Here is a 13,639-nt window from a genome sequence, read left to right as displayed (position 1 = left end):
TCACCCATCAACTACTCTTTTTTATCCCCCCCCCCCCCAATGTCAGGTGATCCCAAAGTACAAAGAGTTGAAACTCTACTCATGTGGTAGACATTTACATATTTGAATAAAGTTAATGGGAGCCGAGGACACTGAGCATCTGTCTATTTTTGAACAAGACTACGGGGTGTGACATGTGAGCACCTTCCAAGACTGTAGTAAGTGATGCATCCCCTGGGGCTGCCTTTCACATACTCTCATTTGGAGATCATAATACTTCAGCCTTTGCAGGGCGGGGGCTGGAAACGTTGGGAATCATACCTTCCCTGCAACAGTGTCTGAGCTATATGACTGTACCTCCAGGTTGTTCAGCAGCTTAGCTGACTTGAAATAGAGCACTGGAACAAAATATGCTCTGAGTGATTTTTAAGTAAAAGCTAATGTGAGAATGTGGAAGTTTGAACCAATGAAAACACGTTAAATTTAAAATGATTTTCAAATGTACTAAAGAAAAAAATAGTGTTCCTGCTCTTGAAATTCCTAAAGGACACATTTTTCCCTCTGAGTCACGATTTAATTAGATTATATTTTATTAGACATTCTTTACAAATTTTAAAATATTGCTATTATACATGCACAAAGGAAAATCAATTTGAACAATTGTATGTAGGCATTCATTGAAGTCAACCACAAAACAGGAACATTTTATGTCAGTTATCAATGTACTCGATATGTATATCTAAAGTGCATTATGTTACAAAAAATATAGAAAGTCAGCAGCACCAAGATATGTTCATAAAATAAATACACCGGTCAACAAAATAAATTATGGTAAATGTGACAATAATAATTGTCTTAGCCTTAGCCAAAAAGAAAAAAAAAAAAGAAAAAAAAAAGAAAAAAAAAAAAGGGGGGAAAATTCACAATAACCAAATGTGCAGTTTCAGAGAGCAACGGGGGGGAAAGGTTTTATTCTGAGCATTTACAATATTTACAGGTAATAAATATTTTAATACTTCCCATATGTTCACTATTACAGAATACTGCAATATGTCTTCCAAAAATCTCTTGCTGAAAATGTCAGCGCCTCCTGCAAAAAAAAAAAAAAAGGACAAAGAAACAGAAAATTTAATTTTCACTTCAGATACATGCACATAAAAATTAATATCAAGAGTGCCACAGACTACCATGGGTAAGCCCTGCTGGTACACATTTGAAATAACCAGGCCAGTTTTAGACATCTTTTGAAGACCTCTAGTAGATTTGCTTTAATACAACTCAGGTAGCGGTATGGAGACCTGCAGTTTGTCACAACAATGAGGCCATCTGCTACACTATATTGTACACCCAGAGAAATAGGAAAAGGTCTCAGTTTTCATTAGAGCCTTATGCAAGAAGATTCCTGAGTGCTACAGGTAGAAAAATCGCATCAACCTATAATAAATATGCCACGTGCTAAATGGAAAGAAAAATAATGGAAAAATACCCAAAATAAAACAAAAGAAAGAAATGAGAAATTTGTTTGGAAGATAAGAAGGAGACAGTCCCTACTGAACACTTTGGCAACCATGCCCCTGTTGTTAACCGCTTGGGTGATGTTAAGTTTATGATTAAAACAATGTCATGGGGCTTGTTTGGTCTATCTTTACCATGTAGAACACCTATTAGACAAGGGTCTGTTCATCTTAGAGGTATATATTTCTGTGGTGTCATGTACATGAGTGCATGCAGTACTCATGCAATAAAGGCAGCTCAGGTCTTAAAGTGACCAGACCCTTGACATCATCTCTTTAAACTCTTGCATGAGTGAAAAGATTATGAATCCTCAAAGTTTCCCTCTGTAAGCCAAAGAGCTTGGACCTGAAAGAAAAGAAGCATCTCCTAGTGTTAAGCTCTGACTGCCATTGCATTCAGTCCAAGTTGAAAGAGTCAGCTGTATACAGTCCAAAGCTTTGGGAGTTTTCTAAGGGATACTGGCAGCCTGGTATGAGATTTCTACTCTTCCCTTCCTTGTGAAGGCATGGGAACAAAAGCAGAGCCAGCTCCTACCCTGTTAGTGTGATACTTATACTACAATATTATTTTAAGTTACTTCTTAGTGGTGCCACAGGGGATGCTGAAGGGTTGGGCTTTTTTCCCTTCTTTCCCTGTGAACAGCACATTTCTGTAATGCATGTTTGTTCCCAGGGAAACAGCTATAGGGTAGAATACAAAGCTGTATAGGATGGAAATGGATTTGCCCTGTGGCTGGACAGATCACCAAAGCTGTGGGCAGGCGTGTGTGGGCGTGAGACACACAAAAAATGCAAATCCTTGAGAGTTTGTGGGGTTTTATGTGTGCATTGAAAGTGAGACTACATTTAATGTTAGGGAGTCTACTTGTTTGAAAGGTTTCTTAGGAAATTGGGTAAGAACAGCTTAATTGTATTGGAACGGGAATATAGCTGGAATGTCCCTGAGAAAGAATTTTTAAGTGCCTGGAATGGAAATACTATCATCATGAAGCTCCTTAGTAATTAATTGGTAATATTAGGGTGTATTCAGTCTATATTAGAATGTGTATAATAATAGCACACAATTCATACAGCATGACTGTATATGTGTGTCTTCACTACACAGATCTGTCTGTAAGAAGGTGACATTTTTAATTCGGCTTGGAGTTTAGGCTTTGTTTTAGAGTTTAAGCTAAGCCACATCTTGACAATGAGCTCCATACTAACCCCTACGTGTAAGATGCCTTCTGCGATTTGCAAGATTGGCTTCTTTTATGAGATATTTCCCGTAGTAAGTCAAAAGATCTAGAAAGTATTTTTGGTCTTTTTTCTGGCCTAAACCCAAAATTTTGAGATCAATATTGTGCGTAGGGAACTGGCATGAGGATTTTAATTCAGTGTGTTGAGTAGAAAAGCAGTACAAAGACACAGTGAAAAGCATGCTTAAGTGCTTAAGGTTTATCTTAGCACTTCCTTATTTATCCTGCTGCATTAGGCATATCCACTTCTTCACCATAAAGTAATGATGCTTCTCCTAAGCGGCAGCTAGACTTAGAGGTGCTTCAAAAGCAGTTGCTACTGGTGTAGCAAATGGAAACCCTGTCTGGGCACACCTTCCTCGCCCCCCACCAGCAGATAGAGTAGAAGTTCCTGGTTCAGCTCAGTACAGCTGAGGAACCAACCTCATTCAGATGTGGTCATGTCTCCATGAAAACGTGTTTGCCCACCTTCTGCCAGCAGCCACAGAGACAGCTGCATTCAACCTCTCTACCTCTATCTAAAGTACATGTCAGGGAGTTGAGACTTGTTTTCATTTAAATGTAGAAATTATATCTTTCGCCAGTTTCTTAAGAGCTGAACCAGATATTATGTATGCTCTGTCATTGTGAAGGAGAAATTCAGTTTTCCTGTTTTATGACTTCTCTTTGTTTAATCATCTTCAATTAAGTATCTAAAGTATAGGTCCTCTTTAGGAAGCTGTTTCTTGCCCTGGAGAAATATTGCATCTTGAGAAATAATTTCAGTAAGGTAAAACTGACTACCTTCAACCATCCAAATATACTTTTGAAATAGAAAGGCTGAGCAAGGAAAATCAACAGGGTTGTACCTATGGTGTCCAAACCAAAGACAGAGTAGTCAGAAAAAAATAACATTTTTTTCCTACAGTCAAGATTTCTATGTGCTGAAGACAGATGTTATTTATTGGCAACCACAGTTTTTTAACATCATTGAAAAGTCAGGTGTCTCCTGACCAGAGACCTGGAGCGTGCCTCTTAAGGCACTGAGACAAACCAGCCCTTCTTACTACACCACTAACTGCTACAGCCATGCTAACACATTTATGGTCCAAGACACTGAATGACTAACCCCAAAGGCTGGTGACTTCTGTATATCCCAGCAGAAGTTGAGGTGATGGAGCATGTTACTAACTGTGGCCTGTAAAGCTTAACCCAGGAGTGTAGGGTTTTTTTAGTAAATTCCACAGCTGGTGTCTCTTTCTAAGGGATTAACTGCGAGTGAGTGGCACTCCTCTTACATCTCTATTCTGCCAAAGGGGAGGAACAGAGAAAAGAGTGGGAAAATGAAAACATTTGGGGAGAACTGAGGGACAGACTCCTTGGATTTGACTGCAAGTGTGCAGACTTCCACTCAAGCAGAGATGACTGCAAGCAGATGAGTCACTTGAGGCACCTAGACTGAAGTCTTCGGCTCACCACTGCCCTAAAAACCCTTCATTGTCATACATGAGGGAAACACATCTCTCTCCAAAAGCAATGCTCAACATTTTTCAGCAGTAATGTAATCATTTCACAAGCTGGCAAAAAGATGGTGCTGAATTAAAAAATCCTAATGGCAGGGAAAATTTTATGGCTAAAGGCTGGTCTGCGTTGTTTGTAGATATTGCTAAGAGGGAAATTTTCCATGTTCTCCCCTAAGGTTAAGCAGTAAAATGAAAAACTGTAAAGTAAGGGTAGGAAATTTGCCAAAAAGGGGAGGCGCTGAGAGGGAGGAAAGAAAACTTCGCCATTTTATAGATGCAGAGCCTTAAATAATACTCAAAGCTTTCAATCTGCTGAGGCCCAAGTGTGGGACCAAGATCTGATGTGAGAGACACTAAAATTAAAACAGGAAAGGGAATTTTAATGGCTATGATGTGCTTTGGTTTTGCAGAAATTACCTACTACTAACTCAGCTTCAGGAGGTTCATTTTGACAATAAGTGTTTTACTTGAATTGTTTGTCATAGGAAAGGAAGACTTTGTCACAAATGTTAAGTGGGAAGGGTAGTTACCTTCAGAAAGCACCTTGAGACTGTGCATTGCTTGAAAAGCCATTGCTCACTTATGAGCAAAACAGGGTGCTATTACTCCAGTTACGAGTGAGGCCTTGGCCTCTCACACCAAAGGATAACAATTTCAGTAAATATATGGTATGCCCCCACAAAGATATAGCAGAATTACCTTAAATTGTGATTATGTGTAGTAACAGAGGTGTCCAAGAGTGGGCTCTCAGTCACGATGCTTCCATACATGCCAGAATTTAGCCAAGCCGAGCGGGCTCGCCTCTTTTTCTTCTCTTGTTCCTTGCGTTTTCCAGGTTTTGCTTTCTTTTTCTTCCCTGATACCTTCATGGGCTGCTCTTTGTAGGTCTGTGATTTGTTTGTCTCCTGAGTTAGGTATCTGCCCTCATCTTCACTACCAAATCGCACAGGGTAGTTCTTCGTGTTGGTAGCAGGCTTAGGGTTAGGTGAAACCTCTGAAGTTGCACGGATCTCTGCAGTGTTGACACCTTCAATTAAATTTTGAAGGAATATTCTTCTCCGTAAATCTTGGATTGACTTGCCCTTGTCATGCAATAGCTGGTGCTCTGATACAGCTCGTTTGCTAAAGAAAGAGAAGAGAGGAGGGGGAAAAAAAACTTTAGGATTTGGTTGTTGCCTAGTATTTGGCAGAGCTTCTCTCTCTTCTGGCAGTGGTGGGCACACTGTGAGTGACTGTATACCAGCTCTCAGGCTTGGAGACATCAAGTTAAGTCAGACTGCTGGAGCAAGTCCTGCTTCTCAGAGTAGCTACTCCCTGCAGAGAAGGGAAAGACCTAATCGGGTAATAATTCTCAGCTGACTGATCATACAGCAATGGACCTGGAGTTGGATTAGTCACTGTTCTGTTCTAGGAAAGCATTACAACTCTTAATATATCACACTTCAGGCAGTAAAAGCAGGAAGGCAGTTGTCAGAGATAGGAAAACCAAAGGGTCAGATAATGGAGCACTGCAGTCAAGCAAGACGGGGTATAACAAGTACTTGTACTGAAACCGGAAGCAGTGTTTATACAGCATCATTCTAATAATTTTCCTCTGTTCAGTCATGTACTTCAAAAACATAAATAAGTGCATAAAAGTGTAATTCATTTCTAAATTTAAATAAGCGCAATTGCAGGAGTGTAATGGAAAAATGTTTGAATTTGGGTGCCTGAAACATAGGCACTTCAGTCCATAATGAGCTAACCAGAGAGGCAGCCTGAGCATCAGCAGGGAAGAGCCTCAGCCACTCCTGTTGAATTTACTGCTTGGCCACTTCTGTCTAATTATGGGTTTGATGCCTTTCTAGTATTCTTTTAAGTGTCAACTTTTGGGGCCAGTTTTCTTGCCTGCTGTGCTCTCTGAATTTTACTCTAGCTCTCTTCACTGGATCTTCTTCAAGAGCATCCTAGTTTGTTTGAGTGGGTCTCTGGTGCTTTTCCGGAGTTTGTGACCTTTTGGTTCACTAACCTTTGTCTTTGGGTGATGGTTTAGCTATCTGTCTTTCAGAGATTTCAGCGCTTGTCTACTGGCAAAGAATGTATGAAACATCTGAGGAAATAAGATACAAGTGGCACCTGGATAATAAATAACCATGATAAAATACATGCTGTTGCCTTGATGTGGAATAGACACACAGCTGCACTGTGAACTACAGAAAGAGCACAGGCTGGGATTTCAGCTCTGTTCCCATGAATGCTGTAATACAGTTTCTCCTTCCAATTGCCGTAGTTCAGTGTGCAGAGATTGGCTATGTATCCTCTCATATTGCATCAGGGTACTCCATGTGACTGGATTATTACTGGCCAAAGAAAATGAATTCACAGCCTTGCCTGTCATATAATGATTTGGTCAGTTAGCTGGATAAAAATTTGTTTCTACATGTGGGTGAAATCGGAGAAGATGCATAACTGTGAGTGAATATTTCTTCCTTGCGTCCCATCCCTAATTACCTTGCTATGTTACCAGGTTGCAAAATGTGGTGAACAAAGAGGGCATGCTAAACAATTGGTAGTGTTCTGCAACTTACGTTTCTCAGTCCCTTCAGCCAAATTCTTTAGACTGTGATTTGATCAACAAACTACCTGAAACTGGCAACTTCAAGTTGCATTAGTTTACGAGCACACCTGCCACTTTTTGTCTTTGCAGAGCTTCACTTTTTGACTATTGGGTTCAAGTGGTGGGTTCAAGTGACACTACATCACTCTTACTCAGTAAAATTCAAACAGCAGCTTTCCCCCATTCCACGAGACTGAAAGATGGCTGCTAGTTTTGCATGAAGTCATACAGCAGGGATATCTGCTCAAAAGCAGGCCTAGATATACTTGAGCTTGTGAGCAAACATTGTCTCTGTTTTAAACATCCCAAAATCAGTTTTGGATGACTTCAGGCTTTAGGGCAAATATTTTGTGCCCTTCAACTCAATGTCCCAAAGCAAAAATGCAATGTGATAATACTGAGCTGAACCCATATTGTTTCTTTCTCTTTAGTGCAGCTGTGACCATTAACACAAGCTAAAAATCTCCCCCAGGAAAAACTTTTGTGCAGTGCATTCCCAGAAGCTCTCTAATAGCCATCTCTAACAGTCTTCTCATTAAGGTCAGTCTGATTTGCAAGTGCGCTAATAAAACTAGCACCTTGGACTCCTCTGAGTGGCATACTTCTGTGGCTGTCCTTTGTGGCTCACGTTACATTCTTAGCTTCAGTAATCTGTTTTTCCAGGATATTTGTGTGGGAAATGCAGTTCTCCTTTTACTCTTCTAGTTTATAAAAAGCACACAAAATCTCAGTGCTTTACTGACTCTAAAACAGTATGCATGTCTTATGTGATGAGCAAAGCTTTCCTACTGCCTCTTGTAAAGTACCAAGGATAATTCCTTTTATCACAGACAACCTAAAGCTGCCTTAATCCTGTAATGTGTATTTGGTCAATTTACCCACTGTGACAAAATCTTGAATCTCTAAAGCCCATTATTAAAGTACTCCTGATTGAAAAGCTATTCCATTTTACAGAGCTGAAACCTAAAGATTTGGTTCCAGTACACACAAGACAGTCAAAGAGCATTACAAGATCTACATCTTGATGGAGTATGCCTTTCCAAAATAATGCAGGGATTGATACGTGAGGAGTTAGTGTGCCAAAAAGGGTGGGTTTCTGTTTAAATGTCTGCATGATATTTAGCATCAAGTCTGGCCCCAAATAACATTCTGCCATTCCAGATGATTGTATAACATTACATAGTGTTACATTTCACATGACTTTTATTACTCAGCTGGACTTAAGGATTACATTTTGCCTATCAATTTTCTTTGTATGCTCTAGATCAGAAATCTCTTTAAAACAAAGAAGATGTGGTAGATATATACCTCTTTAACCTTCTGCCTCCTTCTGCCTCAATTATTCAAACAAATCCTGTGTTTGCAAATCAAGGAGAAGGCTGATGTAAGAATTGCTTCATGGTAGAGATATCAACGGTATCTCACCCACACACTCAGAGTAGGAAAGCAATGAAAACTGGAAAGATTGCATTCACATCTTGGGTATGATACGTAAGAAAGTCTTAGGCTGTCAGGGTTAAGATGACCCACTAGAGGTCCCTTCCACCCTGCTGCAAAAGGTACCTCTCATTCAGGGAAAAAGTCTGTACCCAAACCACATGCAGTAAATGCTAAGCTAACATGCAGTAGGCACTTTTGAGAGAAAGATGTTGGTTTGTATTTGACCAGAGCATCCAAACAAGTTGCTGTATGCAAGTACTATGCACATACAAGACTTGATGTCTCATTATGTGGAAAACAGTAGAAATCCATGACTTGTGGCTGTCCTGACTTCATGTACTTCCAGATAAGCTGTTCTTTTCAGGCACATTCCTTCTTCATTTTTTACCCTAGATATCTAGCGTCACTGAGAAGCAACATTCTTCAAGCAACAACTTTATGTTTCAGAGAGTTGCTCTTATTTAGCTGTTGTTATCCTTGAGCATTCACATTGCTGCTCATCATAAGTTTAACAAAATAACTAGAGAGGATTCAGTCAGCTCTGGATTTTGCAAGACTGAGTGCTCTTGCCACTGGCTCCAGAGGGAGTGAAAACTGCTCAATCTGTCTCAGGGTTAGGAAAAATATTTTGAACAGATCTGGGGACATGATGCTGCAGTGTCTGGACATGCTGATAAAAATATCTAATTTCACTTTGAGGCATTACTGGGTTTCTCAGAAGTTTTTTAGCAACTAAATCATTTCTATTACAAATAATATGTCTGGCAATCTGTTCTCGGGACAATTTGCTGCTGTTTTCCATGGGAGATTTGCCTCAGTAAAGTCCGTAGAACCAGGCCTATGTCATTTTGATTATTTTTGCATGGGTCTAATGATGTGCTTCAGTATTTTCATCCATTACTGGTTTAAACCTTTTACTGAAAAAAATATCTCTAGGCTTAAGTGAGTTATTAACCATTAACTCTAGGAATGGTTTGTGGTGATATTAAAACAGGACACATGTTTGAGTGTGGTGTCTGTGTTTGTGCTGTACCCACAAACAAAACTACGTGAATGCCACTAACTGACAGCTAACTGGTTTCTTGTGTGTGTTTTACATGCCATAGCAAAGAGGGAGCTGAGAAATGCATTTTGACTACTTAGCTTCCACTTTTCTTCCCCCTGTCAGAACGGAATGGGGATGTTGGAAAGACCTCTGATCCTGACCTTTAAAAACAAGTGTTAAGAAAACACCAGCTTAAACAGGGGAGAGTATTTCTTAGCAAATATAACTTCTTTAAAATACAAATTTGGCTCAGATCCAGCTCAGAGTTCCCTAGCCAAGAAAATAACAGCATTTGACTGTACTTCAGTTATTTTCAGATAACTGTACTGCAGATTTTTTATTTCTGAAACTGAGATTTGTTTTCTCTGTATTCAGAGAGAGGAAAATGGTTGCAAATGAAAGAAATAGCTGAACAATAGTTTGAAAAAGTACAAAACAGCTCAGCATTAATGGACTGGGAAGAATACACTGTAGCACTATCAGCAATAACATGTTCTACACAATTTGCTGTAGGAGATTTGTAATAGCTGTCTGCCTGGTGCCAAAGCTTAGGTGTGTCTGTAGTCACTTCACCTGGGGGATTTTCTTTGTTGCTTAAATGGCAGAGGAAGTGCTATTTGGAGATCTTGTCCTTATGTATGTAATAAAACATTTACAAGGAAACCAATCTGAAATCGTTTGCTGTGTCATGTTTCCCTATAAGTTGTGATTGGATTTTCCAGCCTTCTTTTCCCATCCTGACTTCCTTTTGAACTTAGTGACAGTACAGCCCTCCACGCAGTATGACTGAGGTGTTTCTTCCTTAGAAAATCTGATGCAAGTCCAGTGAAAGCCAGTGAGTTAGATGTGTGAGACAGCTGCTCCTACATCAGCCCAGTGGCTTCTCCTCTGCACTTTGCGTAGGGGTATTAGTATAAACCATGCTGATTATTTTGGAAGGAGCAACGAGGTCATTTCCTGAACAGTCTTTCTTAGGTTACATTATCATTTATCAAAAAATATGCTTCTGCCTCCAAGATACTGGACTCCCTTTGGATTATTTTTTTATTTTTATTTTTTTCTTCCCTGAATTCAGTGGCAGAAATCCAAAGAAGTTGCTCAGTACTTCACTTTCATGACAGCCCTCACTACCGTGTGTCTCTTCTACCCTTATCGATATTGGCTCCATGCCAGTGTCAAAGAAGTATATGTTATTTAGTGTAACATGCAGCACTTTGATGAAACAGGATTCACCCTACCAGGACCCTCCCGGGGTGCAGAAAGATGCACGGGCAACAGCACATGCTGGACAAACACATAGCTGCCTTGCTGCTCCCCTCGGAAGAAGAGACCCTCAGCTCTCATACCTCCTTCCCAAAAGCTCTATCGTCTTCTTCCCAAACGCTTTATAAGGCCGGCCAGCTGAAAAGCGCCCTTTCCCTGCCCCAAATGCTCTCTGCCTATCCGCTAGAGGCCACTAGGCAGCACCTGGGTTACCTGGGGCAGGTAACCCGCAGCCGCTCCGCTGCAGAGCGCTGCTGGTGTTGCAAAGCCTGCGGGGCTGCGTCCCCTCCCCACCCGCACCGCCACCCAAAAAGGGAAAAAAACACAAGAGAAACTCACAGTCTGCGGCTGATCCCCTCAACTGATCTCCCGTGAGAGGGCACGGAATAACTCAGCAGAAACACCGCGAAACTCCACTGCTGGAAGAGTTTAGTGAACATTGTATCCTCCGGGTCTTAAAACCTGCAAGGAAAGGGAGGTCAGTCCCGAGGGATCTGGGCGCCACCGCCGTCCTCAAGCGCTCCCCGCTTTCGGCTCCACCAGCTCTGAGGCTGTGAAGGAAAAACAAACTTGCGGAGCTCTCGGCTGCGGCTCACTTCTTCCAAACTTCTCTCCGTCGCTCTCCCTTCCCTGCTGTCTGTCTCTCCCTCCCTCCTTCCCTCCCTCCCTCCTTCTCTGTGTCTCGCTGCCCGGAGGCAAGACTTTCTCAATATTAGTTAAAGAATCATCTAGCTCCTTTTTGACTCGGGTTTAGAGAGCGCGTCTATTTATCTCCTTGAGCCCTGATCAGTTCTAGTCCTCTAAGCCGCTGTCTCAGGGATTTATGTTACAGGAGAAGCCCTCTTTGCAGATAAGGAGAGATTCTTCAAAGTCAGCTCAGCTCCCCTCTGCTCTGCAAACACACGCACGGACACACACACACACAGACGAACGCAGATTCGAGGGCAGAGGGGCGGGGGGATGCATCTATACATCTGTCTTTAAGTATACCTTTGCTTAAAAAAAAAAAGAAAAAGTCAGGTTCACGTCCTCAGTCAGCTTCCGGAAAGTTTGGTCCACGAGTGTGGCGGGGACAGGGAATTCAAGGAAAGAGCGCTGCCTAGCTGGAGAGCCAGAGAGGTCTAGGCGGAGCGGCAGCCCGGGCAGGCTCGGGGGCTGGGAAGCATGCTTGGCTCTGCAGGTTGGACTGTGCTGGAGCCTGCAATGTTCACACGCTCCGAAGCAGCCTCTGGGAGACCTGCGGGAGGACGGAGGGTTTTGCAAAGAGATGGCGCCCTAGGAACATGTGCGGAGAGAGAGAGAGCCCGGCCGGGATACCCACAGCCAAAGAGGAGAAGAGAGATCAGCGCTTCCCAGGACCGGAATCAAAAAGGAGCTAAGAAGGGGGGACATCCAACAGCGCACGCAGTCAGTAGACTCTGAGGACTCCAGCCAAGTTCTTCGCATCTTCTGCAACCGAGCTCCTATCTCTTTCTGTGTGTCTCCCCCCTCCCTCTACACCTCTGTTTTCGTGTTTAGCTCTAGGTCACCACCTCCCCTGCCGCAGCACAGTGCAGAGGGCCATCCCATCAGTGGGGACACTTTCTAGATCAAGCCCAAATGCCCAGCCTGGGGTCGTTGCCGCCTCTCCTTTCACGCACTTACCGTTGTTGGTCGCGGTTCCCCTATTAGCTGGAGGGCTGATTCCTAATGATGTTAATTGTACGCTAGTAAAGGGGGGGCTGAGGGGGAGGGCTGGGGGAAGGACTCGTAGTCTATGAACACAAGCGGTTCTGGCCAAAAAAGCAAATTAGTGGAAAGTTTTCTCCTCCTCTCCCTCTTTCGCCTTCCCCTTTGCCCTTCGCCAATCCGGCCAGGGCGTTGCAGGTACCTGTGTCTGGTTGCGCTACCGTGTGAGGCGAACAGCTACAGGGGACCCGCCGGGGACAAACTGCTCCGCCTGAAGACCCTGACCACCACCCCCCCCCCCACCCCCCCCGCCCGCCCGCGGCGGGACTGAATTCTTTCATCACGGGAAAACACTTATGTAAAAACCAAAGGTAACACAATCCGCCCCTTTATACAACTCGCTTGCGACAGAAAGTGCCCTCGGCTATTACGAAGTAAGGTACAGGGGGAAAACATGGTAGGGGGTTTAGAGGGGTGGTCCAAAGGGAACCACTTTGTTCCAAAAGGAGCCACTTTGGAAGCCAACCTGTTCGGCTGCAGGAGGTCTCCCCGCAGGCTGTGCGCAGGCGGGCAACAGCGAACGCCTGGGGCCGCCGACTCCGTCCCGGCAGCATCCAGGCACCACTCAGCCATTCCCGGCCGTGCACCCTCCGCGGGGCTCCGCGCCCCACTGAAACCTGCCCGGAGAGACCTGTCCGCCGACACCGGTGCTGCCCCCAGGAACGGAGGGTAGCTGGCTTATGCCACCGGCAGCCTGATTTACAGCAAAATGCCTGTCCAACACCCTCGCAAACCGCATCAAATCTCTGAGGTCTGCCGGCCGGTTGCTCTTTCTCATCCTCTCCCCGTACTAAGGAACGCTTTCTGGCAAAAGTTCAGGTGCAGAGCAAACCATTGTTCTCCCTGCAGGTTATTTCACGTTAAAAGGCACTTGCTGCCACGATTTCTAAGTCCAGCTCCTTAGCCAAATTTCATACCGCACCCTCAAATAAAAACGACTACATGAGAGCTGGAATAGAAATCATGCTGAAGATATTAAATCGTTTATGCTGTAAATAAATTCCATGAACACCTGGTAGGCTATAAATTGAAATGTATGGCTAATAGGCTTCTTTGATTTACACTGCCCTTTCGACTAATTAAAGATAATTGTAAGATCCCCTGAAAAGAGCCCCCACACATTCATAAGTCTATTGCTCATGATCAAAGTAAAACGTCCGTCAAATATTTTTAGAATATCCTTTCCCCTATAAATAATAATAATAGTAAAAAATAATAAAAAGAAACAACCAACCACCCCAACCGTTAAAGCCTCAGGAAAAATAAATAGCCTTTTAAAACTTGGAATACTGAAGTTTCTTCATAATTTATTACTTCACCTTTTCCTTGAGTTA

At 42.9% G+C, this 13,639-nt stretch overlaps 1 protein-coding gene across 1 annotated transcript; it reads right to left on the bottom strand.

Moving 5' to 3' along the window:
• Positions 1-900: 900 nt before the first annotated feature.
• Positions 901-12,290, bottom strand: PTHLH (parathyroid hormone like hormone). The gene is made up of 4 exons (XM_061356643.1): positions 12,218-12,290; positions 10,917-11,039; positions 4,933-5,355; positions 901-1,069 (listed from the first exon to the last, which is right to left on the bottom strand). Exons 2-4 carry the CDS (start codon positions 11,015-11,017, stop codon positions 1,060-1,062), a joined length of 534 nt encoding a protein of 177 aa, XP_061212627.1. The 5' UTR covers positions 11,018-11,039; positions 12,218-12,290; the 3' UTR covers positions 901-1,059.
• Positions 12,291-13,639: the final 1,349 nt, after the last annotated feature.

This window comes from Neopsephotus bourkii, unplaced genomic scaffold (assembly GCF_033783945.1).
Source record: "Neopsephotus bourkii isolate Nb327-2 ecotype Australia unplaced genomic scaffold, CSIRO-AGI_Nbou_v1 NB_107, whole genome shotgun sequence".
NCBI lineage: Eukaryota > Metazoa > Chordata > Aves > Psittaciformes > Psittacidae > Neopsephotus > Neopsephotus bourkii.
The sequence above is the reverse complement of the archived record's forward strand: the minus strand, read 5'-3'. Positions and strand labels throughout refer to the sequence as shown.